General features: G+C 46.1%; 1 protein-coding gene across 1 annotated transcript in view; it reads right to left on the reverse strand.

The window, feature by feature from the left end:
- Positions 1-524: 524 nt before the first annotated feature.
- The window catches only part of LOC306700290 (forkhead box protein O6-like), a 29,115-nt gene continuing 1,938 nt past the window's right edge, over positions 525-27,701 (reverse strand). Inside the window, exon 2 of the mRNA XM_079165274.1 lies at positions 525-4,433. Within this exon, the coding sequence (XP_079021400.1) occupies positions 2,712-4,433 (1,722 nt within the window). The 3' untranslated portion in view covers positions 525-2,711. The remainder of the gene's footprint in view (positions 4,434-27,701) is intronic.

Below are 27,701 nucleotides of genomic sequence, written 5' to 3' on the forward strand. Positions count from 1 at the left end.
AATGAAAAATTCACACTATTTCTCTTTCTTTCTCATGCAGTCTCAAGCGCAAGTGATGGTTCCCAACATGTGTGAAGGTGCTTCCCCCCCATATTTCATTCATACATCCCACTCTTTCGCCTCCCACGCTGCGATTTGGTGTCCTGGTCAAACACAATAGTCAAGAGGGGTTGTCTACAAAATGAAGAAATAAATTAACAAGTAATGCACATGTATTCATGTTCACTCATGAGAGTTGACAAGCACAAGTACGCTCAGGAGAATCCATTTAAGACTGTGAATTGTAAGGAAAGGGTCTTTTTTTGTGTTACCATGAACAAAAACAAATCCATCTTCATGGTCAGATTCACAAAATTGCAACGACAAAGACTTTCTTTTAATTTCATTTATTTAACAGTCACCGGATGATGAGATACATTCTCTTAAAAAAGAAATAGACAACAAAACTGATATTATTTCGAGATTTTAAAAACTATTATACAATATTCTTAATATATAGATTTTGTACAAAATAAAAGTCAGTAAAAGGGGCAAAGGTAGAGTGACATCTTAGAAAACAGAGAAAAGAAGGGGATAGGAGTTGACTCAAACAACTACCACATTTAGGAGTGACAAAGACCAATCTCTTTCATAAATAAATATAGGAAAATTAGACATCATATATAGCTCTCTTTCCAATAGCAGGGCATTGCTAAATGTCTGTAGCATAGGTTATAACATAACTGCTTTGTGAGGCCCATTTGTTTAGAAAATTCCACGCATTTTCCTCACGGAGATTATCTGGAACCAGCGCGACTAAAAGCCCTGAAATAAAGGTATTTACTCCAATAATGGGTCTGATAGTCTGTGCTGTGCTTGACCTTTGGCTGTAAAAATCACCCCCACCCTACTGTCAACCCCCCCATCTTTTCCTTTGTGTGCCGTACTTGGTGCAGACCAAGCGCAAGGAGTCTCCTTAAGGGAACTGGAGAATAGGGGTCTTTTTTTTCCTCCCTCAAGGCCAGTGAGAAGCTTCAGAATCCCACACTCACAAACACAGAGACAATTGAGGAGAGCACGTGTGGGAGGGGTGCACGGTATTGGAACATAGGAAGGTCATACTGCACTACCAACATCATTTCAATCCTTACACTATGGATATTTCAGCGCTGTCCTCGTTGGTCCTTAGAATTTCAACAATACAACAACAACTACAAGACAACAGAATAAACACACAAAAAGTGGACGTGGATGGTTGTGGGGCATTACAACCCTGTTTGACATACTCATGCCACTCGGATTAGCTGATTGTTTTCTCCTCAATTACCTTCCATTGCACCTATTTGAGTATTTGAAGCTCAGGGTATTAGGACTGAAAACATGGGAACAGGGGAATACAAAATACAGACATTGGGGATGATTTACAATACGAATACACTACCTGTTTTCAGACACACACACCCAAAGAGTACGGAAACTGAGGCTTATGATTGATCCCACTGCAACAACAGACTTTTGTTCTCTCCTTGTCTCCATTTTTTCCTTTTTGTACCCTCTGTGAGCAGGCAAGCGGACAGTGACATTGGCCCTTCTCAGAGCAGGACAGCAGGCAGAGTGACTTGGCGTTAATCACAGTTTTGTCTTGCTTTCTTGGCACATTAAGTTGGAGAGGCGAGCGGCCGCCCGGGCGGCCGGGGTGAGAGATGGGAGGACAACGTGTTAGATTCTCAATAATGACGCATCGCTGCTGCATCACTTTGGAGATTAAAAGCAAGATGCTGAATTTCAATCAAGCCACGTTAATGGCTCGGTGTGAGGAATGGTCACTTTGTCGCCACTGGCAGGCAGGGAGAGAGGAAGAGAGAGAGAGGGAACTGGCACGAGGAGCGCAGGTGAGATAAGGTGATACAACATTTTAATCCACCAAATTGCATGCTAGCCAGTAATGATAAAATCTATTTAACGGTGTAGTGACAATATTCTCTAACCGAAGGCAAAAGGGCAGTGACAAAACGTTACATCCAAGAGAAAAGTCAAAGCCCCAAGGACTAAATGCATGTAGCTGTAAAAAACAGGACTGCCGGTGTGAGATAATTAACTGGATCTGATGAGCATGTGAATGTCATTATCATTAAAATGATGAACAGATCTCTATTTAAATATACTGTATGCTATGAAACCTGTGTCAAATCAGGGTTAAAATCAATTGTATTTATTCTATTTTTAAATTCGTGAGTTACGGCAGCTTATGAGAAAAGGAGTCCGAATTTAATTCAATGCCAAGACGTGAGACTTTATCAACGGAGCCTGTGATTTCCTCATTTGGTGCCGTCAAATTCTGTAGCCACCTTACAAAACATGCCAAGCTCTGCCTGAGCTGCTCTGTGAACGCGTTGCACTGCGAGATGTGACCCACTTGCAATAAAGTGCATTGAGAGTTCAGTTCTCATGGTAGATGAGAAGCGATGATGGGCAAGCACAGCTGAGAGATTGTCATCACAGTATAGCTGATATGAAGAAAAACCTAATGTGACGTGAACTACATCTCTCGGGGAGGGGGGGGGGGGGCAAAAGAGGAAAGGGTGACAGAAGAATTGTCAAGACAACAAAGCGGGACGGGAGTGTTGGTCCTAAAGTATCTGTGTCAAGTCAAGAATGTCACAGTTGAGCACAGTGCTTCATGGGTAGGGTAGTTCTTTTAGTTCAGAGGGTAGGATGTGTTGTCCCAGACTTCAGCCAGGCACCCAGCTCTGGTTGCTATGAGCTTGCTGTGGACCAGTCAGACCGCTCATTCCCATCCCCATGCCCATGGTCACACCCATGCCCATACCCATGCCGATGCCCACCCCCTGGGCTAGGGAGCAGTCAAAGTTAAAGTCCATCTCCTCCCCAGAGTCCATAATGTCATGGAGGAGGATGGACTCCACATCGCAGTCCAAGCTACCGTGGAACATGTCAATGTCCAGGTCAGCTGGTAGTCTCTCATGAGGGTGAATTTGGTGATAGCCATGGTAGTTGCTACCAATGCTACCATTCCCCATCCCCTGGCCATGGTGGTATGGTCCGTTTGTCATGCCTTGGTGTTGTGGATCGGGGAAGTGGTTGTGACGGGGGTGTGGAGCGGTGGCCACATGGCAAGAGTCCTGCGGCATGCCGAGCATACCTGCTGGGTTTGGGGGCAAGGTGGTGGAGGCGGGGAGGTGGGCATGTGACGGGGGGCTGTACAGGTAGGGAGCTTTGTGGTTGTAGGTCTGCAGCTGATTGCCGTTGCCACATGGGATGAGGGCCACAGCCCGGGGCGGTGTGTGGTTATGGCTCTGGCTGAGGGTGTGACCGTTGTGAGCGAGGCTGTGAGGTGAGTTGTGGTTGTGGTTGGTGACATTGTTGTGATTATGACTACTTGTATGGCTGTGAGTTCTGTTATGGCTGTGAGCTGAGCTGTGACTATGAGGTCCATTGTGACTGTGGCCATTAAGGTGGCCAGGGTGGTGGCTGTGATGGTTGGAGCCTACTCCGTTACTAGCTTGCCCCATCATAGGATGGCTTTCCCTCTCCTGTCCCAGCATCATGTCCTTGGAACAGTATTGCTGCCTAACTGGACCGCTTGTAAGCAGACTCTGCAGGGCATTGGTGCTCGAGTACGCCCGCATGGTTCCAGAGAAACTTGCTGGCTTGTTCTCCTGAATGGTCTGCATGGGTGAGTGGTGGCGCAGCATCCCCATGCCTGTTGCACCATAGACGCCTGCACCATAGGGACTCTGTCCCTTCACTCCAGAGCTGTAGTGGTAGACAGGGGTTTGGTGCTTATGTCTGCCAACAGCTGGATGCTGCTGGTGTTGCTGCTGCGGTGGGTGATGGTGATGATAACTATCCTCTATCAGCTGCTCATCCAGGCTGATAGCACCAGTCAGGTTAGCCAGCTGAGGCAGCTGCTCAAGGGGAGGACAGAGAGTCCCTGCCCCCCTGGAAGGAGAGTGGGCACTGGTCGGTGAGGGGTAGAGGTGGGGGGAGGTGGAACAGGACAGGCCACCTTCCTCTGGTTCCTCTGGCTCTCCCTCTGCAAGGATGGGGGACAGACGGCCACTAAGTGTGGAGGCTGATGAACTAGCCCTGGAATGGAGGTCTGTCCAAGCATCAAACTCTCCTTCTGTCCCAGATGCCCCTCCAGCTCCTGGGAGGCCTTTCTGTGGTGGGCTGCTTTGGTCGGGGGAACCCTGGAGCCCAACCACAACAGACCCTGCTCCTATCCCAGGACGGCCAACCCTCTTGCCTCTGACGCGGCCTTTGCTTTTTAGGTATTTGGTGCTGTTGTCCATGGAGACTGCTCGCCGGCGGGGGGACTTGCCCATCTTCCCTCCATCTGGGTTCAGCATCCACCAAGAACTCTTCCCTGTTCCCTCATTCTGCACCCTGATAAAGCGTGTGTGGAGGGATAGGTTGTGTCGGATGGAGTTCTGCAGAGAGATCAGAGAGACACACGGTGAGTGAGAGATCAAATTAAATTGTAATACATACATCACATCACTTCTAATTTGTACACAAACTGCTTTTCTAAGAAGACTGTAAATTAGAGAAATTTGCATAAGATTCATATAAAATGTTCCAAAAGAAAATGAGAATATTACATCAAACGTAAAAATCAACAATGCAGACAAACCTACCCATAAATCATTCAGTCTATACATGATCAGCCATAAAGAAACTGTGCCAAATTATAACATTGCTTCCACGTCTATTATTAGATATACAAAACACACAGAAGTAGAGGCACAACAGTCTGTGCAATCAGTGTCAACTGAATTCAAACAAATTTAGAGCACATTCAAAAACCCAAACATGTTCGAAGGACAGATACAGCTGGCACAGAGCACGACACTGTCAGCCTCGACCAACCTGAAACGACCTGAGACTCAGTCTCGAGACACTTTCCTTATGTACGTCAATCCTCCCACTTTCACTTCCATCAATCCATCTGTCCTCCTCTACTTCTGCTTTCAGCCGGGCTGATGTAAGCTGCTGTGGTTGGGCGTACTGTATGTTTGAAGTCGGTGCCAGTCTGGCTTTGCGCCAGCCCTGTCTCTTTCGCTCTCGTAGCTTGAATGGGAGGATGTATTGGAAGATTGAGCCGGGAGCAAGGGAGGCTAATGGATGTATCCCACCCTCCGACATCTACCTTCACTGCCTATCTCCCTCTCCCTCCCTTGTTCTGTCTTTATCACGCGCCCTCTCTCTCTTGTCACGGAGTGCTACATATTTTGTATTTTTCTTATTTCACACACACTTCTTTGCACACAACAGTCAATTTCCACTTCTCCTTTCAATCTCTGTGCCTTCAATTATACAGTGTGTCACCAATTACTTTCCCATTATCTTCTACACGGGCATGTACAGTCACTGACTCAGTAATTCATAGGATATAGGTTTTTTTTTAATCCTCATTTTACTATCATTTATCTCACGGGTTTGTGAATGCTGAAGGTTCCTGGTGTGCAACAGAGTCTGTCGTTGCTGTTCTGCTCTTTGTTGTGCGTGAGGCATTTTGACGTTGACGCAGGAGAATATCAAATCAAAAGCACCTCCTGTGGTTGAGGAATATACTGGGACAATAGATTGTTTCAGATTGAGGGGTACTCACACTTCCCCCATCTCCATTATGTTGTGGATTATTTGTATTCACACTGAATTGCACTGCAGGGAAACAAATAAATCAAATTGCGGCAGAGAACACATAAATGGGAGACGAACAGAATTCAGGTGATCTGTGAATGCCTCCTTGGGTTATCTCGCTGTGACACCCCTGGCATTGGGTAACCATGGCAACCGGGTAAACGTGCAACGGCAGAACTATATCATGTTGTGGTTAGAGTCTAGAGAGTGAGGGAGGGAGAGTGGGGGATGGGGGAAAGGATGCAAGAGGAGGCGGTTGTTTGATGCTGCTGCTCCAACACTAAACAGTCTTTCATCTCAGCAGTGCAGGTCCGCAGGGGATGCCCGCTCCCTGCTTCTGACGGCTTCTCTACGTGCCGCGCCAACTCCCCGTCTCACCCTGGCTGGATCATCCACCTATCATAGCACTCCAAATCATCCACATCAAGTCCCGCGCATTGCCTGAATTAAAACATATGTAAGCTTTCATGGCATTCCACCACGGCCGGTTGCAAATGGGGCATCTTTCAGAGAGCTGAACCACTTCATGCGGCAACTCTGTGTGACCTGTCAAATCGCAATTTATCCCCGTATGAGGGAAGAGCAGCCCCATTGAACTTGGAGGGATTTGTCATCATCCCAAACCCTCTTTATCTGATGAATCCACCTGCTAGAGAGATTTGAGAGATTTCGGACGGTGGCCAGCAATGGCATCATCATCATCATCATCACTGGCTGCTGGCTTCCTGTCGTGTAGTTTTCCACCACATGTTTTTCTCCGTCATCCTGTTTAGAATCTAAGAATAGCTCAGGTTGCAGGTGGTTCCACTGTGGGTGTGGTGCTGTCCGCCTGCTGTTCCCTGAGTCTGAGTCAGGGGCAATTTGGCCAGCCTATGGCCCTCACGCCCCCGAAACAAGCAGTCACTGCTAATCCCCCTCCATCCCCGAGTAATCCCAGACAATCCTGGGCTAATCCCAAGTTGATTCAGGGGCACTCCCAGCTGGGTGTCTCACACAGAGCCATGCCAGGTCACCACGAACACAGCAGGCAGCCCGGATATGCTATGATCCAATAGTAATACAGCATAAGGGAAGTTTGAGATGTGGGAAATAGGGACACTATAAACCCCTTATAGGATGTAGTGTTAAACTATTTCTGATGTTTGTGCATTTTACTACATTTTTGAGGCAGTGCAGCGATGTTGACCGCATTTTTGATGCCGCCATTGATTCAACTACCTTTACTCTGTGCTCTGTCCTTGAGGGTTGGCTTTGCCACATTTCTACCCCTACGGGTTGTATAGAATAAAATTGAAAACTTTATTATGTATTAAATATTCATAAAATGGAAATTCTCTTTCAGCCCCCCGGCTTGCTGGGGCAGATGGATGAAGCCCACAGAAACATACAATGACAGTGAGGAACACACACATCACACGCCTGGGTCCGGGAAGCTGCTTCCTATTCAAATCATACCCCTTTAATACAATGGGCCTAGTGGAGAGGGCTCTAAATAATGAATGAACCCGTGGCTGGGCTTATGCAGAGAGATGCACTGCCTGGTCCCATAATACTGAAAAGAACAGACAGTCATAAGTAGTGGCGTGACCTCTTTGTTTTGTTATCAGGGACATCTATCCTCATCCTCAGCCTACAAACACAACTCAATCAGGCTGAAAGGGGTTAATTTGGACATAAAGTAAAAGAGGATAAGGGTAAGAGTTTATGGACCAATCAAAGCAAATTAAGGTGAACAAGGTTCTATTGGATGCGGGGAAACAATCAGCTTGGGTTCAACACTCATTAAGACCTAAAAATCCTAATAGCTGATTTAGATATTTAGACAATAGGTAGCAAGCCGCAGAACAGCCCTCTTTGTCCTCAGATTAAAAGCTTTGGTTCTTTTTGAGCAAATCTGACATGTTAACACCAATTTCCAGAACACAGGTATGCAGTTAGAGGTTTTTTTAACTGGCTCAAGGAAGGAGATATAGAAATTGTCTTGTGTGAATCTGGTCAGACAGATGATTGCTAAATATTTGTTGATGAGCAGAAAGTTTCTTGAATTCATCCATCATATCTTGAAGAACCATTCATTTGGCTCTTGGAAAACTGAAAATACTGATCAATTGTTCTCCTGTTCTCTCTCCCTTCTTCAATGCAAGCTGGCTTTGATTCAGAGACTGGAGAGGCCCATTTAGTGTTGGGAATCAATAAAGTTTTATGGCTATCAGTGCTGAGGCTTAGCACACATCGAGTTCTGACTAACTATTCAATCCACCTGCATTATGAGGCCAATATCGGTGCTCAATATGCCATATGCCCACTGTTCACACAACAATGTCTAACTGCCACAGGCTTGTCAGTTAAGTGACTGTGCCCACTTGTGCAAATTGGCTTGGCGCCCAACGCATCCCTCTGTTGCCTCTCCCAAGAGATCAGTCAGGCGTTAGCATCGAGTATCTGAGTATGGGGGCAGGCGATGTTATGTTGGGCGAAATGGTTCATCTGGGTTAACCCAAATGACTGGCATTGGGCGCAGCTGTGCCGGGGGGTACAGCAGGAGTTGGAGGGGCCTGGGGGTAGAGGGTGGGAATACCGAGGTACCACAAGGGGCCCCTCCGCGTCACACAAAGGGATGCCCTCAAAATGCCCCCCCACTCGCCCCATCCCCCTCCATCGGAGCCCACTCAGGGGTTTTCCCGCTTACACACCAACACACATGCTCACACACAGAGGGGCGAGGAAACGGGTCAAACGGTTTATAGGACCCATCTTGTGGCGAATGTGCACTCATTCAAACAGAACTGAGTGACGAACTAAGGACTGTGAGTGGGGTCTGGGAACCAGCAAAAAGAAACCACTCACCCGATTCAAACAACCTTAAGGGTGAAGCAGCGTGGTGCGCTTGCCCAGCTAAGAACACAGCAGCTGTTCTTGTAGTGGCACCGAGCAAAGCCGTTTGCCACACTCGACTGGTATTACCAAACCATTTCATGCAGAATGGAGCCATTATGTATTGTCAAAGGGTATCCCTCTATGGTGCACATTCATTTGATAAGCCTGAATCAAGGGGGAGTTACAGAAGCACTAACTGTGTTTATTGTGATGCTGTTTTTGCCTGTGCAGAAGGCAGGAGGGATCAGGGGGAGGGGAGGTTTCAACACAAGCAGTTTTGTTCAGCACAGGAATGAGTTTTGTCAGCTAAGCCTGTCTCCAGGCTATTGGTGGAAATTAGCGCCGGCTAAATATTCGCTTTCCATGATTGATGTCACGGCTCGCGTTGTCCCTTTGAAGGGAAATAAAGAATTTAGAGCCATGTGGATTAATAGGGACAGGGTTGGGGGAATTTTATGTGTCTGAGGGGGACTTGAAGAGGGACTGAAGGGCCTAATGGCTGCACAGATATGGCACAATGCAGCTGAGACGATATGGTGTATCAGGGAGTGAGAGAAGACAAGTGAGACTATGACAGTGAGTACAAGAAAGAAAATTGGAAATAGTTTGTATGTGCGTATGTCTGTAAGAGAGAGAGAGAGCGTGTGCGAGAGAAAAAGAGAGAGATGGAGCTATTTGCCTGAGAAGCCCAGAGTCAGATGATTAAAATCCCTTTAGGAGGCTTCTTTAAGAGAGACAGATGGGCAGACAGGCCTGTTTTTGGAATGCAATCAAATTGAAAAGATTAAACAGGAGTCTCTTTTATTAGGAGGTGAGAAACAGTTACTTCTCTGCCACATGCCATCATCGCCTCCACAGCAGTGGTCACGACTACATTGGCATGCGAGGCACATTGCAGCCCTTGTTGGGGAAGAAATAAACATGGGATTAGGAAATGCATATCTCAGTGTATCACTGCGGTGTCCCTGAGGATTGGCAGCATTTTTTAATTTCTTGAATAAATACGATTTACAGGAACGAGTCGAAAACTTTCTTCTAGAATTATTATAGAAAAAGCTAATGGGAGTCAGAGTAACTCAAGGATTTTTCATCAATAGCTGTCCTATTAAATACAGAATTTTCACTTAATCCTAACGCCAAATCTGAACAGGTACAATTCGAATGTGCATTCCCTCGGCTGCCACTGTACTTGAAAAGACTGCGTTTGCACAGTAGAGTGATTCAAGCACTGTGAAAGGTGCTCGGTATTCGACCCTATTATTCCACAACACTGCAGGAGTGCCATTTATAAAAAGGCTTAAAATGGAAAGCAAGTGTGTGGTAGTGTCTGGTAGCCTCAGATCAGGAAGTGGCTGTGGAGAGGGGTGTAATGGAGTTGGTAGGGGATTCCTGCCTGACTGTGCACTAATTGCATCCAATCGCTGGCGAACCATCAGCCGTGCCCTGCCTGGCGCCAAGGGAAGGGTTGGCATCGGGGTGGCAGGGTGTGGGATAGAGAAGGGCTGCCGCAGCTTTGCTGGGTAAAAATAGACGCGGACAGATTAGTAGAGCATCTGAGACCCGGACAGGGGATCGGAAAATCCGCTTGCCTGATGCCAGGGACAGCTGAGTGTTTCCGGTGGGCGCAAAGGGGACACAATCTGGGCACCATGTCTGACGCCCACGCACAAAACGGGGGAGCCTCAGAGTGGGTGTGAGCACATGAAGGAGCACGTGCCATAGGGTAGCATGGGTGTGGTTTTTCCACAGGGACCTGCAAGGTAGGCAGACCTTGCACCCTCCCACTGAGGATTCACACAACAGGTGTTTGGGATGGGCCACCTGTGGGGCTGGCCGCCTGCTCGCACTTCACACCTCGACTAGGGAGCAAACTAACATTTTCCACTGGGCTTGCCATGCTTTTGTTAAAGACCAACACGTTTCTGGAGAGGCTTTTACAGCTCTTTTTACAAGATCTGCATGATATGCGTGCGTGCAAGTGTGCACAAGTCAATCTGCATTTATGTAAGCGCCTGTGTGTCTATATTTGTGCATCAGTCTGTTTAATAGCCAACAGGCACAGTGTGGATTTGATTATACTGAAACCTCCGTTTGCTATATACAAAAAAAAACTGTGGGCCAATGACGGCATCGATGCAGACCCAGGCTTTTTTCACAATCGGCCTCCACATAATCTCATTCATAACAATGAGAATCTCATTTCCCACATTCTAAAGGTCAGTGCACACCTCTGATCGCACTTTAATAAACATCATTCTCAGCGTTTAATTTAATTTCAGCAGAGCAGGAAACTCATAGGCAGCCATGCAAAATTCATTGGATCGTCCCTTTAATTGCTTCACTTTCACAGTACAGAGAAGAATGACCGCAATCACGGTGAAGGAAAAAAAATTATGCACAAATACACAGAAACAAAGGCACACATCTGCAACACACACACACACACACACACACACACACACACACACACACTGAGACAGAGAAGAGATAAGTGGAGTCAGTCAAGTGCCAGTTTTGGTTAAATTTTAATAAAATAAGCTTCACAATTTCTTTTGAACCAGCACCATGTAGTGGCTCCAAATCTCTTTGTCATCACACATTTTACCTCTCACCTAAATTGGCAAACTGTACCAAACAACCACACATACATGCTCAGACACACACACACACACACACAGTCAGTCACTCCGTCACACACGTACATTGCACACACATGCCAACATGACACAAAGCCTGGCACACCGGGCACACTCATTACCGCAATGCCAAGCTACCAGTTGCTAAGGAGACCTGTGGGAGAGGGAGGGTTCCTTGTTGTTGCCATAGCAGCCGGCTTGCTCCCTGCCAACTCTCTCCCTCGGGGGAGAAACAAGGCAAGAGGTGGGGGGTGAAGTGGGTAGAGGTAGGGGGCAGCGGTTTAATAGGGCTACGAGGTGCAGGGGAACTTCATTAGCCATCAGTGTGTGCCGCACCAACCACTGCTTCCCATGAATGCCTACCCACATGCAACACTTCAGCCTGCAGACTCCCACTTACTCACGCACAGCCCATAGACTCCCACTTATTCACACACCTTTACGGAGAAGATGGAAATGGCATGCTTGGAATGAAAAGCAGGGAGTTGGAGGATGGGGGGGGGGTGGAGTGCATCTGTCGGGGGAGGGGTAAAAAGGCCAGAGGTGGGTGAAGAACAAAAAGAGGTTGGGGGAACAAAGGACATGGGTCTTGAATGTGGGGGCCCGCTTGAAAGAGCGGTACACTCTTTGGTAGTTAAAAGCTGTATGAAAGCAGTCTTTAACTGTGCCTCCTCCTAACCAACCTTGACCTTCAGTTACAGCCACTATTCTTTAAACCACAGAATAGACCCGTTCAGCCAAACATACAGCTCATTGTTCATATGCTTTTTCTGTATACAATGCAACTGCACGACAAAGCACACAAGTACAACCATTCCTCCATATAGCACGTAAGGTTATTTAAGAACACACTGCAAGTTGTTTTACCAGTTGTGATCACAAATTTCTCTAATGCCACGTTAATTGTTTTTCACTAAATTTGCATTTCCTGATTGTTTTCTAAAAGTTTGCGATGCACATTGAAATTTAGGGCCATAGGTGTAAAATTAATACGAATTACAGAGCCGGGGAACAGGGGTTATATTCCGGAATTTTAAAAAATGTTTGTAGAGAAAAAACCCAGATAGGTTGGAGTGGAAAATTTACAAGAATCTTTTTTTTTTAAACTGCAATGGCCCTAATACACCATTGTAGATTTTTCAATGCATGAATACAAACATCAGATACACCGCCTAGTATCAGCAGAGTAACGCGCCGCTCAGCCACCTCTGACTCTGTGATCTTTTATTGTGTGTTTCCATGTAGCCAAACACACACTTTTAGTTTCGTAGTGACTTGATTGTGAATGATGGCTATAAACGCTTGCTGTTAACGAAGCTGTCGAAAACACTAATGTAAAATTGACAATTTATCAAGCTTCTGCAAACACAGCACAGGCGCCTCCTCTTCGCCTACAAATGTGTGATTAGAAGTTATATTATTGTGATTAAATCCTCAATGTGTGTAACTGGTTTTACAATTCAATTGTTTTCTATCATCTTAATGCGGCAGCCCAGAAATACCATTAGCCTTGGTTAATAGGTGGCATTTATCAGTATGCCTCACAGTTTTCAGATTTATCCAGTTGGAAGGAAAAGCTTCATCTTCAGGTGTATCTCACTTTGATTTGGGTGGCAGGAAGAACCAGACAAACAAATAAGAAAAAGAAATGAGGATGACATCAAGGAGAAGAAGGATTTCATCGAGCGCATCACTCAAGACTATCGTTTCAAACTTTTTTTTGAAATATGACTGTGTCAAAAGTTTTACTCCACAGTGCTATTTGGAGATCATTTATATGTACTGCAGTCAGAATAGCTAAAAACGTAAAAATGCTTAGATTTATTCCTTTAATGACATGACAACAACATGCATGGGAATGAATAAGAATATATAATTAAGCTCTGTCCATATTACAGAACCAGCATTTAAAACTTTCTTTTTTTTGAAACAGGATGCTTGTGAAATCAAGGAGAAGAGAGCTCGACTCCTGTCGGGTCAAAGTGAGTTCTGTATTCAGGAGCAGAGCTTCAAGTATTGACTGCCTGATAACCCATGATGCTCCTGGTTGCCTTAAATTCTGATACTTTCAAGTACCAGCGTACAATATGAACGAGGGAGAGTATCGATTTGGTCTGAATAGACTCCGATATACAGTAAAGAACACCACCCACCTAAACCTCTCCCACCCCGACCCAAGCTTGAACAACTTAATGTGAGCTCATAAAGAGAGAAAAGGAAGGACAGCTAGAGAAAGACACCCCTGTCCAACTGAGAGGAAAGAGGAGATGAGGGGGACAAGAGAAGAAGGATTTACCCCTCCTACCTCCCACCCTCCTTCCTTTTCCCTCCTCTCTCCGTTTCCTGAAACAAAAAGAGCCCAATTAAGTCAGTTTGAGTTAGGGTCTTGTGTGTGTGTGTGTGTGTGTGTGTGTGTGGGCAAAAATGTGTATCCAAATCATGAGTGTGTGTGCAATAAATGGAAATAGGGGGGCAACGTACTGTAAGTTGCAGAGACTGTCTGGGGTTTGTGGGGGAGAAAAGGGATGGGTGAAGCTCGCTCGCTCTCTCTCTCTCTCCCGCTCTCTCCCGCTCTCTCTCTCGCTCTCTCTCTCTCTCTCTCTCTCTCTCTCGCTCTCTCTAGCCTAAGAGGGCCAAACTTGCTCTCAGCTCCTCGACGGGAGATGCTGAAATATTAATCGCCACGCTCCAGCCGCAGACTAGTGAACACAATTGCTTCAAACTCCCACCCTAATGAGTGTGTTCATGAATGGCTAATGTGCACAGATGGGGGGCTGATGACTGGATAGATCGCAATGGGGAGGTGAGGGAGAGGAGGAATGGAGGGAATGGTGGTGGGGGGGGGGGCATGCCCTGACCTTTTAAGAGCCTACTGAAAACTTAATTAAGACTGGCCCGGCGCTACTCTTCCTTTCTTTTACGCCCTCTCCCACGCACACACACTGGCTCATACTCGCATGCCTGCACACGCACACATACAAAAAATCTCTACGATCCCTCACTCTCATCCTCTCTCCTCCTTGTGCATGCCGATTGTTTACCCCCTTTGCCCTTTGCACACACCCCGCTGAGCTGATGCACACTAGATTTCTGTGTATAAGACTTCAAAATGACTCACGCTGGCTTTTTATGAATATGTCAATGTCTTGGTCATGTTAACGCACACACACACAGATCCTGGGATAAACAAAAAAACACGAGCCTACATTAAAACTGCAGAGGCAGGTATGTCGCTCCTCGCCCCCTACGTGGATACATCTGAGAAAGAGGATGGAACAAATCCACAGGGCTCGGAAGAGCAAGGTGAAGAGCTCTTTTACCTGAAATGCCTCCACAGAGAAGTTAGAGTTACATGTCACTGATGGGTTGAACTGAATCTTAACCAGCTTGCATCGCAGGGCGTGTAAAGGCCAAAGTGCCCTCTCAACTGGAGCTTGTTCTCCGGGAATGTTAATGCTTCACATGCATCTTTTATAGTTGAATCTGACCTGCTCGTTCACCCCTGGGATACATTTTGCCTCAGCATCCTCCTCATAGACTACTCTCCTCATCGTCATTTCAAGTCCTGACGTCAAGACACAATTTGATAACATGTGGAGAGCAACAGAAATGCGGGTTAGCGTGTCTTCCCAGGACTCTCCATTACCATAGAGGCCACCTACGGATTAGAGAGCATCCAGCGTGCAGACGCATATACAGACACACAACGATATGCATACACTCACAGCATCTAATTAGAGTGAGATGCTGTGACCTAAATCCTTACCTCTCCTCGGCAGTCAGGATATTTTACTTAATTTGATGATCAGAAAGGTGTCCTTCTAGCCACTGCTGTAGTCAGGCATCACAGCAGTATTTCAGTTTTAAAAGTTAACCATGTCAATCTTTTGATTGTAGTAGTAGAGTCCTACTAAATAACAATTTCTTACCGACAAATGCCACCTCAATAGGATGCTCTCATACATCGGGGCCTCAGCCACAGACTGTGACTTAAAAACTTGCAGCACCACAAGCTGCTTTCCCTCCCCTTCTCCCCCGTTTCCTGCCTTGACTGCCAACACACTCTAGGCATGATGGAGGGAAACCAGTGGAGGTTCTGAGAGGGGTATTAACCTTTTAAAAGGGACTGCACTGGCAATGCTCACTGTGCTTTAAGAGGCTGAGTTCAAGATTTCACTCTGGTGTCAACAGGATACTTCAGTGCATTTATCACCCTTTGTCTAATTCCATCACATAAATTGCAAAATTATGTAGATTACATTTGCAGTATGTCGAGTGACTAATCTGCAACTTTGATGCCGTATCTGCAGAAACAACATGAAAAAGATCTATGTAGCCGACTATTTCTATGCAAACCATTGTGCATCTATAATAACTTCAAAATCGATTACCTTTTGTGTATTGTCTTCTCATTTTTTGTTGGCTTTTCTAAATTCATTTGTCATCAAGCCCACAGGCCAAAAGACAGACTGGTGGGATCATTATTGAACTCGCTGTACCCTGTGATTACCTCGATGGCCCACCTCAATCAATCACATACAAATTCCTGTAGACAGATGCAGCTGGACGGAAGCATATTTACAGTAAGTGTGTGACCGTGAGCAGGGTGATGGTCATATACCCCCACACACACACACACACACACACACATACATCTGTCAGCAGCTTTGCAAGAGCTGATACATGTATGTGAGAAAGTGCTACACCTTTGTATGTCTGTGTCTGTGTGTGTGTGTGTGTGTGTGTGTGTGTGTGTGTGTGTGTGTGTGTGTGTGTGTGTGTGTGTGTGTGTGTGTGTGTGTGTGTGTGTGTCACAGCACTCCTGTAAGGGGGGTGCAGCGTTTCCGCCTGAGTGCGACTGTCAGCGGGCATCACTCAGCCTGGCAGTGTGGCAGGACGCGAGGATCATTAGTGGACGCGGAGGGAGCGAGAGAGGGAGCAGAATGGAGGAGAGCAAAGGAGAAAAGGGGAGAGAGGGGCAGTGACTGTGTGAGTCGGGCATCACGTCTTAATATCCGTCTTGAGAGCATTACACACACAGCAGTGCACTTTCCTCTCAGTCACGCAATCGCCCCACCGCAAAGACCCCATCGTGGCCTCCTCCTCTGTCATTTTCTCCCCTCTGTCACCCTCCCTCCCTCCCTCCCTCCCTCCTTCCCTCCATCCATCTTACCCCCTTTCACCCTGCATCTCTGATTGACCCTCTCTGTCCCTCCCCATATCTCTCAAGCCGGGCCCTCACTTAAGCACGGTGCGTTGCAGCTTTTCATTTCCCCAGCTCCAGATTTATCCATCGTACTCCCCTTCTCCGCTCGCATCCTTCCATTTCAGCCCATTGCTCCCATTTTCGCCCACTCTGCATCGCACAGATGCTCCTCTCCTTGCAGTAAGCATCATTGCAAGTTGACCTACTCTTAACCGCAAGGTGAAACAACTGTTCTACACATGTGAGACATGGAGCTCTTTTCACATCTTTTGCCTTCCTTCCAAACTCCGTCTCAGCACTTCATCCCCTGCATGTTGTTCTTCAGCTTATTCATATGTACATTTACCCATCAATCCATCCATTTATCTGTGACTGTGTCAGTATGCTTCATGTCCATGCTTGTGCACCACTCGGCCATCAGCCTCTCTCTATTGTTCCCTTCACCAACTCCTTCTATTTAGTCAGAGTGATTGATCCCTCTGAGATCCTTCTATCCCTCAAGGGCTGTGACCTGCGCTGCTTAATACCCGAATCAACATGCCTGACATTTCACAAATGGAACAGCTTTGACAAAGCTAGCTTTGTTAGCACAAGTGCTAATTCTCCCGTAATTTGCTTACTCAGTAGGGTTCCAGGTTCAAGGATCCATCTGTTGGCTGTACGGTCGTAGCATGTATCACACACCGATTAGGTCCACTGCGTAATATATTTGTCCCAGTGAAACATTTAAGAGCTCGGTTTTGGCACCTGCCGAGAGTGTAGTTTAGTATTATAGCCCTGCTGATGACAACAGTACAGTCTGGCCAGATGCCAGCTCTGTTAAAAGATTTTTGGTTGGCGTGGAGTCAGAAATGAAACTAGCATGTGTCCATTTGCACACGTGACCGTCCCCGTGCAACAGAGGACAGTGGGACAGATACAAGGACGAAACAACTGAAGCCTCCGTCTCTCTGAGACTTTTCTTAAAAGTGACACATGGGCGCAAGATGACCCTTGGTCTTTGGATGCTTGCATTAGGCTTTTGTCCCTATATCATCTTAATTTTGTGCACTAAACAATTCACATCTGAATTAGAATAAGCCATAGATTAAGCAATAATGAAAACAATCCTTTGTTGCAGCCTTATTAAAGTCTGACTCATGCTTTTATCCCCACAAGGGGATTTGGCAATTTCGACCAAATTACTGATCTTCACGGTCAAACAAGATGTAAAGCTCCCAACCACGCCAATAAACACACATCTGACCACTAGTTTCCACTCTCTCATCATATCCAGGTAACGTTGTTTACCTTTACAACACATCCTCTGCCACTAGCTCGATGCTCTCACACACACACACACACACACACACACACACACTTCTCAAGAAGAAGATCAAAGTTTAGCCCTGTATCTCTTTCTCTCTCAAATTACCTTGCACGAATTACAACCTTTTCCTAATCACCATTCCAGATATCACAGCCCTGAAAATGCACAAAGACAGCGGCACAAACACACGCGGCCTTGAACCCAGCGGCATCCCCCTCGGCCGCCCCTTTCTGTGTCTCCTTGTCACTCATCTAGATCTCTCCCCGGCCGGTCTTCAGGCATGGATCACTTGTAAGGATTTGAGAAAAGACTTCGCTAAGCTGATTGCTAAAGAGGAGGGGGCAAATTACCCTTGCACAACTGCGTAAAAACCTTCTTGGGTCATGATTTGCCTTATGTAATAGATTGTGTGTACGTGTATATGTATGTGTGTGGGTGTTCCCGAAATACCACTCCTCCCCGTCCCCCGCAGCCCCTACCCCATGCCATTTACCCATTTTGCACTAATTGAGGGATCTTTTTTCGGAAGCTGTTATTGCACTCATTTAATTATTTATTTTGACGGGAAGCAATCTGGTGGCTAGCGAAGGGATCGGGAGTGTGCGTGTGTTTGAGAAAACGAGCGGGAGAGACATAGCAGGACTAGGTCAGTGTAGCTTTTTTGGGTAAATGTGTGTAAGGGCAGAGTTACTGTATGTCTGTGGGGCTTTGCACGTATGAACAGTATATAAGAAATGTACCGTTTGTGTGGCTATGTGTGCATGTGCTTGTGTGTTGCTTTCTGAGTGCAATGGGAGTGCACTAATGGACGCACACTTGAGCTGAAAAGTGCCGAGTGGAGCTGAAGTGCAGCCAAGTCTGGCTTCCAGTCCTGCTTGGATGCCCTATAATCTACTCTCTATTCTTTATCCTTCGTTTCTTTCCCTCTGCATTTTCCTCACTTGCTTCTCTCCTTGTCTTTCCATCTTTGTCTCTCTATCAATTTAATATTTTCATCCCCTCTTCATTGACTAAGCCGGCCGCCCCCGTCTCCCCCCAGTCTCCCTATTAAATCTCTTTATCCAGGTTCAGAGAATGAAGAGACGTGGATGAGCATCGTTGCTGGCTGGCCGCAGACTTTCCTTTTTCTTTTTTTTCTCGGTTCCCTTCTCCCTGCTGTGCAGTGAAGAGCATGAAATAAGGGAAGACGACATGCAACCACCAGTAGTCTTGACCTTTATCAAGCTCTAACGCCTGAGGCCGGATGAATGAGACATTAAGAAAATGACTGAGCATTATTAACCCCTACTTACTTACACACACACGGTACACTGTCGGCTCTGAACAATGGCTCTGATTCCTGTTTCCTTGGCCGTCACTTTTCTGACACTTAAGGATTTGCTAACGACAAACGATCAAACTGGGAACAACACTTATGCGTTCTGCGTCACGTCACTTTAGAAAGAAAAGAATGGCACGACCGGTCCTGCCTGCCTGCTCCGATTGTTTAACTGCGATTGAGCCCTTGTCGAGCTTCAGCTTCCCAGCACTCCCGTGAATGCCAACTCCTGTTGAGAATTGATGCTTCATTATAAACCAACCGCACAAGTTCTTCAAATGATGCATCAGCGGCTGAGAGAAAGCTGGACCTGTGAGGGCCAGATGTTAACCCTGACGGCTGCCGTTCCAGCCAAGCTGTACTTCTAATGATAGATCATTTCCCTGCTCTCTCTTCCTCTTCTTCTTCTTCTGTCTGTCTCTTTTGTGGCCGTGTGCACGGTTGCGCGACTGGCGCATGTGCGTGTGTGGCCATCATTCTACTCCAGTCAATCAATGAGCAGAGACAATTCCCCGAGTGACATTTACGGAGAAGAAAGAGAGCCATTTATCACTTTAGTTTTGGGATAATAAAGGAATGACTGAATGAGCCAGTGTGTGTGTGTGTGTGTGTGTGTGTGTGTGTGTGTGTGTGTGTGTGTGTGTGTGTGTGTGTGTGTGTGTGTGTGTGAGGGAGAGAACAGGCGAAAGGGAGAGAGAGCTAAAGATGAAAAGGGGATTTCAAAAGCACATGAAAGGAGCAGGAGAAATGAGCGAGGGAAGAGGGAAATGAGTGATAAAAAGGCTACTTTGCAGGGAGGACTGAGAGTGTGAAATAGAACAAGTGAGGAGAGAAGAGAAGGCCGTGAGTGACTGACAGTGAAAAAGAGAGCAGGAGAAAGAAGGGTACGAAGAAAAAAAAATAAAAAGCCTGGGGTGCGGAAAGAAAAAAGGCAGAGAGACAGAGGAGGGGATAGAAAAAGGCTCTCGGCACAGAGAGAAAAAACAAAGGAGAAAGAGGGGGAAGAGACGGAGATGAAAAAAAAAAAAGGTCCAAGAGAAAAGGGGGAGAGGAGACAGAGCGAGCCAGACATGCTGGGTTCATTCAGGGCTATGAGCAGACTCGGAGTTCAGACCTCACACGGTCAGCATACTAAACACCGGACCCAGTGTCCTGACCCAGATACAAGCCAGAGACATACAAATCCAATAGGGGGGGAAGAATTTCACCCCCCTGTCTGACCATACCTCCCCTCAAAAGCACAACCCCCCCCCCCCCCCCCCACCCCCACCCCCACAACTCCAGCTGGTCTCACAGTCACCTCATAACCCAACAACCTCACCCCAATCCTGTAGGCTCCCCACACATATGCTGGCTCCCACGCAGATTTGCTCACACATGGGTTGTTTTACACAGACAAATGTACACGCCCAAGCAGAACCACACAAGTGATTTATTTATTTTTCCCCAAGGTCAGTTTTCTCTTTTCAGCTCAGGTGAGCAAACATTACAGCTCAGCGGGGCGCTGCGCGAGTTCCTGACCAGCCGCTACCGGAGGTGACCTCCGAAGCGCCATCTATCAGACGCGGGCGCATGGCCCCACCGCAGCATATCCACCAGTATTAGAATAACAAGCATCTTTCTTGAGCATAACTCTTGCTGCTCCTCCTCTCCACTGCCCTCCTTTTCTTTCTTTTTTATATCCACCTGCTCCGATCGCTCAACGTTAACTACATTTCCCTTTGTGAGCCGGCTTCCTCCATCACTTGCCGGGACCGCCGAGCTCAGGTAAACTGATGGACGGCCCTCATACGCTCCCCTTTCCCCTTCCCACAATCCTTTGGCTCACGACAGGGGCTTGATGGACAGGCAGAGAGGAGCGAGGGACCCGGCACGTGGCTGTCAGGGAGGGTCCGGAGATGGAGGGTTGTGAAAGACACCGTTTAGCTCGGTATATATCATCTCTTTCTCAGGGACGGGCATTGGCAATACGCGTGCGCGTAAACACACACATTCACAACACGTGCACACGGCCATCAATCCCCTTGCATACAGGAAGAGATATCAGACGAAGAGAAAAATTGAATTAGGAAATATGGGCACCATGATTTGTGAGACGGGAGTTTTGAGGCCGGGAGAGAAATACAGCTTGGAGCGCACTCCATCTTACAGCGAGAGCAAAGAGGAAGAGGCATCTGTGTTGTTTATCTAAAGCCCCATCTAGTTACAATGGCTTGATTTGAAATATTCATATACATGTATGACAAGATCAGGCCCATTATGTTGCTCTCTCGGCAGGGATTCAGTGAATGGACTGAATGGAAACCCATCAGTCAGTGTAAATTATGAAGAAAAGATGCATTACATAAGCCTATAAATGGTCATGAAGAGGAGTGTTGTTGCAGCCGGATATCAATCATGGCAACACACGTTCTATAGTGTCATCAGTATGATAATATGCTATAGGCTATTTCAAGGATAAACTGGCCATTATAATATATCATAAACCATATAACCACAGCAAAACCCATTAGGCTTTGTGTAGTGTGCATCATAATACGACATTATGTTTCAGATTGATCTGCAAATACACAACCGGTACTTCAGTCATAATGAACCATAAATCAGAAAAACTACAAGGGCTGCAACTAATGATTCTTTTTTTATCAATAAAGTTTTTGTTTTTTTTATATATACAATTAATCGTTCAGTCCACAAAATGTCCAAAAAAAACCTGTGAAGGAGCAGCATTCATGTATATTCATACTATAATGATATTAGAACGTCACATCTGAACGCATTTATCTCTGGAAAATAACTGAAATGATTCATCAATTAACTAAATGGATCCCGGTTCATTCTCTGCTGATCAACTTATAATGAATCCACTTAATGTTTCAGCTCTGCAACCTACCAGATCCTCCTGCTGAGAGCGTCTCGGTTGGCCAACTAAACCAAACATTCCAGAGCGATGCCCAAACAGTGCCCAGGTCTGCATCTCATCAGAAATATATGAGGCACATCTTCAAGTATAAAGAAATAGCATGTTGGTACATTACGGCTATAACCGTTGTTCGCTAACATGGAGTAGGCTAGCCTGGGGCCGCCTTGCTGTGATAGGGGTGAGTATTGGAGACGGAGCAGAACAGAGCGGAGCAGAGCAGGGCCTGTAGTTGTAGAGAAAAAAAAAAGACGGAGAGAGCCGACCCAGCGTGACTACCGCCTGCCTGAGTGGAGCAGCCTGCCTGCAATTAAGGTGGAATCAGGGAGAAATCTGCGCTGCCTTGATAATGAGCCTCGTCTGAATTATTAACGAGAGCTGTTCCCCCGGGACCCGGGCTCCCACTGAGCCCATCAACCCCCCCAAACACACCCACATGCACACAGAGACACACACACACACTCACCCTCTAATGCAGGGAAAAGGGAGAGAAATGCAGTCATATACACTCTCTCACACACACACACACACACGACAATCACACATTATGCACATTGACACAGATGAGCAACAAGCATGCTGCTCCACACAGAGACCAAAATTTCAAGCACCACGAGGGCTAACACGTTTCATTCACACGCTGAAGTGAATATCCAAAGCCATTTACAACATTTGCAATACAAAACCACAGTTCTCTGGGACAAAATAACTTCACGCACTGCCATCGGATTGAAACTGACAGATTGTCTTCCCTGCATTAGAATAAGCTACATAACGCTTTACTGAATAAAGAAGCCAAATATCTAACACAAACCTTTTTTGATGAGTTAATCCCTGTTTCTTAACTGCATTACATTGAGAAACTGAGGTATTACATTTCTAAGAAGTAAGCCAGTCATTAGATGAGTCATTTACATTTTTGGTAAGTATTTATGGTCATGAATGAAAAATGCTTAATTCTGAGAAGTGTAGTCTGGGAGTAATATTACTATTAACTCAGCTGACAAAGATCTGCGAGCCCTCCCTCTAAACTAGCAGAATATGAGCAATACATAGACTGTTATTAGTTGGACGACAAGTCACAGAAGGTTCTGGTGGCAATAGGATCTGGCTGGAATGTGGGAATTGTGGCTGCATGCCGAAAGTCCACTGTGAGTCCAGACATATAGACCCCTCGACCGAAGAAGACCTCTTTCTGGTTCCCTCCCAAATGTCATAACCCTTTCCCTGGATGTAAAAAGAGATGTGTTCTAATCACCCAGCGCTAGTGGAACACTCAAGGCTGCTGCTGCCCCGCCCCCCTCCTCCCCATCACATCTCCATGACATCAAACCAACACAGCCTCAGACAGAAACACACACCACATTCTGTCCCTGCAGCTGTGAACGGTTTTGCCAAAAAAAATCCGCGGGCGCTCGCCAAACAGAGCCACACCTTCCATATGAGCCAATCGCCGCCAGCCTGACAGGTTTCACAACAAATCAGACGGCAAAACAGCACCACAGAAAGTCGCTTCCGCTCTCGGTCAGCCCCCTCCTCTCCCAAAAATGGTTCACCCCACCCAAGAACAGAGTGTTCCTCCATGGGTGGTTCGAGGAGGCACAAGTGTGTTGTGTGTCTCGTGCAAATTTGTGTTCGTGTGTGCATGAGCCAGAGGGAATAGTGGTGTAACCATCACCCTAAATAGTGCAATGGGAAAAGAATGACGATTTCCCTTTGCTTCACTGTACTTTACTTTTCAGTTAATTTAGTTTGCCTAAACTGAAAAGAGTATTTAATATTCGGAGAAATGTCACCAAACGGCTGTAAAAACAATGAAATAAATTGCGGCGCCATGGGTAATAGGCCAGAAATGCTTCAACAGCTGAAGTGCAGCTCAGCTGAGAAGAACATCCAAATTACTTCATCCCTGTCGAATTGCGAACTTGACGGTCTCATCCCCTTGTATTCTGCTCCAAAAGACCCAGTAGCTGAGAGGAGTCGAGCTGGGCAAAATCCAGCATTGTTATCCCATTATCTCTGAGATAATGTGAGATATGAGATTTCTTTTAGACGAGAGGAGGCACACACTGCTTAAGGCAGTCTGGATCACTGGCAGGAGACTGACGCCATAGCTCTCTTGAGAAAGACTCCTCACCTCAATTGGCCCTTGTACCAAAAACCACTAAGAGAGGGAAAAAAATGTATAGCACGTCTAATAGATGGATGGAGCGAAAGAGAAAGGCGGGGAGATAAAAGAGGAGATAACATGGGTGTCTGCTAGATGGAGTGATGGGGGAGAGAGAGTGAAGTAATATCTAAAGGTAAAATTATATTGTTTTTCATATTACTGTCTCCTGATTGCTGTCTCCCATATTTGAATGCGTGCCCATGCTTTGGTAATTTGCATGTACATTAATCATTTTCAGTGAGAAATGAACTGCCACACGGCTGCCTGACAGCTGCAGGGGAAAAGAAAGAAGGAGAAAAAAGGCAGCGAGAAAAGGCAGCATCCTTCTTGGCGTCAGATACCCAACTCAACCCGAATATACTGCGTGAACCCGACCCGGCACCGGCTGCATGGAGCCAAGGGGAGATGTAAGGTGCTCATAATCCTGCACCGTAAATCTGTCCAGCATGCATCATATGCTCTCATTTTCTGAGTGTGTAAATGTGTGTGCGCGCATGTGTATCTGTCGCACTCTCAAATTACTCTGCTCCCCTGAGCCAAGACGGAGGATAAAATATGAATCAGCTAAAGTCTAGGATAGTTTCCAGTCTCTCCAGACTCCCCAACCATCAACAGGCGACACAAGCATGCATTCCCACACACACAAGACACACACACACACACAACAGACATATGCAAGCTAATGCACACACACAGAAAGTTTCAAGTCTCTCCACTTCATGCTAAGCTTCTGGCAAACACACTCTCTGCTGCACATTTGACATTCATATCCCTCATATTTGACAAGTGTTTCTCTACTGCAGCTGCTGGAGCCCGTGCATAGTGACAGGATTACGAGAGCCTGTCTGTCTCTTTACCTATAAATCAATTAGATAAAGTGATATGATCGAGCACTGTTATAAATACTAATGCCTGTGGAGACAGGGGTTGTGTGCCTTTACAGAAGATAAGACGATACATATAGCTAGAGAGACATCTTTCTTTCTCTCCTCTTCCTTTCCTCGCATGCAATTTGTCTTTCCTCTTCTCTGCCCTACAGTCGCTGTCACATTTCTCTTCTATCTTTCTGGTCCGTCTAATTTCTGCCATTAAAAGGAAGCCCCGTGACCTTTTGCCCTGCTGGCCCTGCACAGACCGCTACCTAAAGACATTTTATAAATAATGGTCTAGTCTCTCTGGATTAAAGTGTCTGGGTGACTGCCTGGCACTCTAGCTGACCGGCTGCGCAAATGACTGCCCAAGCGCCGCAAAAAGCCCCGTAAACACACGCAGGGGAAACTATGTGTTGTCCATTAAAGCAGGCAGAAACAAATTCCGTAGATGCACTGTAGTTTGTAATTGCATACACCCAAAACATAATGTGATGATACTTTAGAGGCATGCATCACCCATAACCTTCCACACTGACATATACAAAAAAGAAAACCCCCCCGACTCCACCCTCAGCACAACAATGGCAGTATCTAACCCCTTTGGAGTTAATGAACTTCTCGGCGCCTGCAGGGCAATCCCCACACCAAGTTGCCTGTAAACCCCACCATTAGAGGCATTATGAAGTCAAGTGCGAGACTACGCAGCATCCTCTGTAGTGACATGCTGTCAGACCAATCAGCGGGCCCAAACACACACGCCTATAGAAGTAGACAGCCCCTCCCCCCTTCACTAGCCCCCACAAAAGACACACACACACACACACACACTATACCAACCCTGACGCTTTGTTCAAATTGACATGTGCTTCTCCCCCGCACAAATGCAGTATACATCCATATGCAGCCGTGGACATATAGATATAATTAGCCATAAAGACATAAAACACAACCATAAATACAGGGCTTCAGAAATGATCGCTAACTTTACAGCATCTTGCACGTTTCCACGTTGGATCAGCTTAGTTAGTAACAGAACACTGGAAAATAAAGGCCACTGAGGTTGCCATTATTTGTCACTGCAGTAGTGGCGGCGGAAAGTGTAATCAGGTTCACAAGTGCACAATTCTGCGTAACCTCCCCTCAGTAAGGAGGCGATTAGGAAGCCATGACCTCAGAATACTGCAGCTTTCCAAGAAGTCAGAAGCCATTAGGTATTTATAGAAGCTTAATGGCACTGTCCAGGTGTACTGGCTGTCTAGCACCCATCATCCAGCCATCAACTACAACGCCCCCGCCCGCTAGCCTCCTACGCAAACTGACAAGCTATATCACTTCATTTCATTTCATTTCATCAGCAGCTTATCAAAAATTCTTTTGTTTAAACCCCCCCCCCCAAAAAAAAATAAATAAACTGTTTTGCATCAAATGTTTTCGTGCGTGATACTTTTGAATGAGATTAAAATGTTGTGGATGATACAAGTAATGTTTTCCAATGCACAAATGCGGCTGTCAAGTATAATTGCCGGATATGATTGTAAAAATACATGTATGAGAGAGCACCTGTGTCGAGGGAGGAGGTAGCGTGATTTGGGTTCATGGACTGAATCTGAACATGTGACCTAATATTAACCGTGTCAAACTTGGTCTTTTGAGCTGCCTTTACGCTCTCTCTTAAAAAACATTACAAAGCTTGTTTTATTCTATAACTACCTTAATGAAATCATTTGCATGTAAATTTCTATCACACTCCCAACAAAAAAAAAAAAAAAGAATTCTACAGGGCCTCATTATGTCTTCATAATCCTGCAAATAAAAATAAAAATTGGGATGCTCATTTGATGAGCCAGGTTCACTTAAAAGTTGAACACATGTATTGCAAGAGCCAGGGTAGGCAGTTGCATCAGAAATTAGGGTTTTACTGTACATGCACACATGCTGCTGAGTGAATACTTCCATATGCTGTAGGTTTGGTTCCTGTAAGTGAGCTACACATGTGACTCCTAAGTGTATGTTTACAATAACGTTCTGTCTCTGACAAAAAAACAGGTCAGCCCTGTTACTGACATTATGGCGGCCTGCTTTAAACGACTTACCTAATGCCCGGTCATTACCTGGAATGGGCCCCATGTCTCGCCTGTGGCCTGAATTAGCCCCGGACCTCAGACTGCCACTGTCCCCCCCCCCCCCCCCTCCCTCCTAATTTGCAGTTTCATAAATAGCAGACTAGGACTTTAGCGCTAAAGATAAAGAGGCCCCGTGGTTGCAGACTCTTGGTGCTAATGAGACAAAGTTTACCTGGAGACACACCTTATCAGAGTTCACTTTAAATGGGACAGGCTTTAGGTGTCAGTCTGGTGCTCATGATTAAGGCTTAACTCTGAGCGGTAACAGAGTTTGTGTTACGCAACAGCAGTACAGCAAGTTTTTACAACGGACTGGAAGGCAAAACTATGAATGCATGTTGTTGGACACATGCCATCATTTTGGTTTTTGACTGTACTTAATGATATGAATGACACGCCTTCGTAGTTCTCGGCGGGTAGAAATCAGGTAATGCTGCCAACTCAATAATTCTTCCTGTAAATATTTAATGGGATATCTTAGCAATCAGCATTAACAGCCTATTCAATAACGGGTTTATGCTGGAAAACGGGTTTGGCTAAATGTGAAGTCCTGTTTAGTGGTCTTGATTTAGTAAAAGAAAAAAAAAACTGCAGGATTCCTATGACTGAAAATGCCTTTCGCAA

Source organism: Pholis gunnellus (genome assembly GCF_910591455.1).
Source record: "Pholis gunnellus genome assembly, chromosome: 8".
NCBI classification, from domain to species: Eukaryota; Metazoa; Chordata; class Actinopteri; order Perciformes; family Pholidae; genus Pholis; species Pholis gunnellus.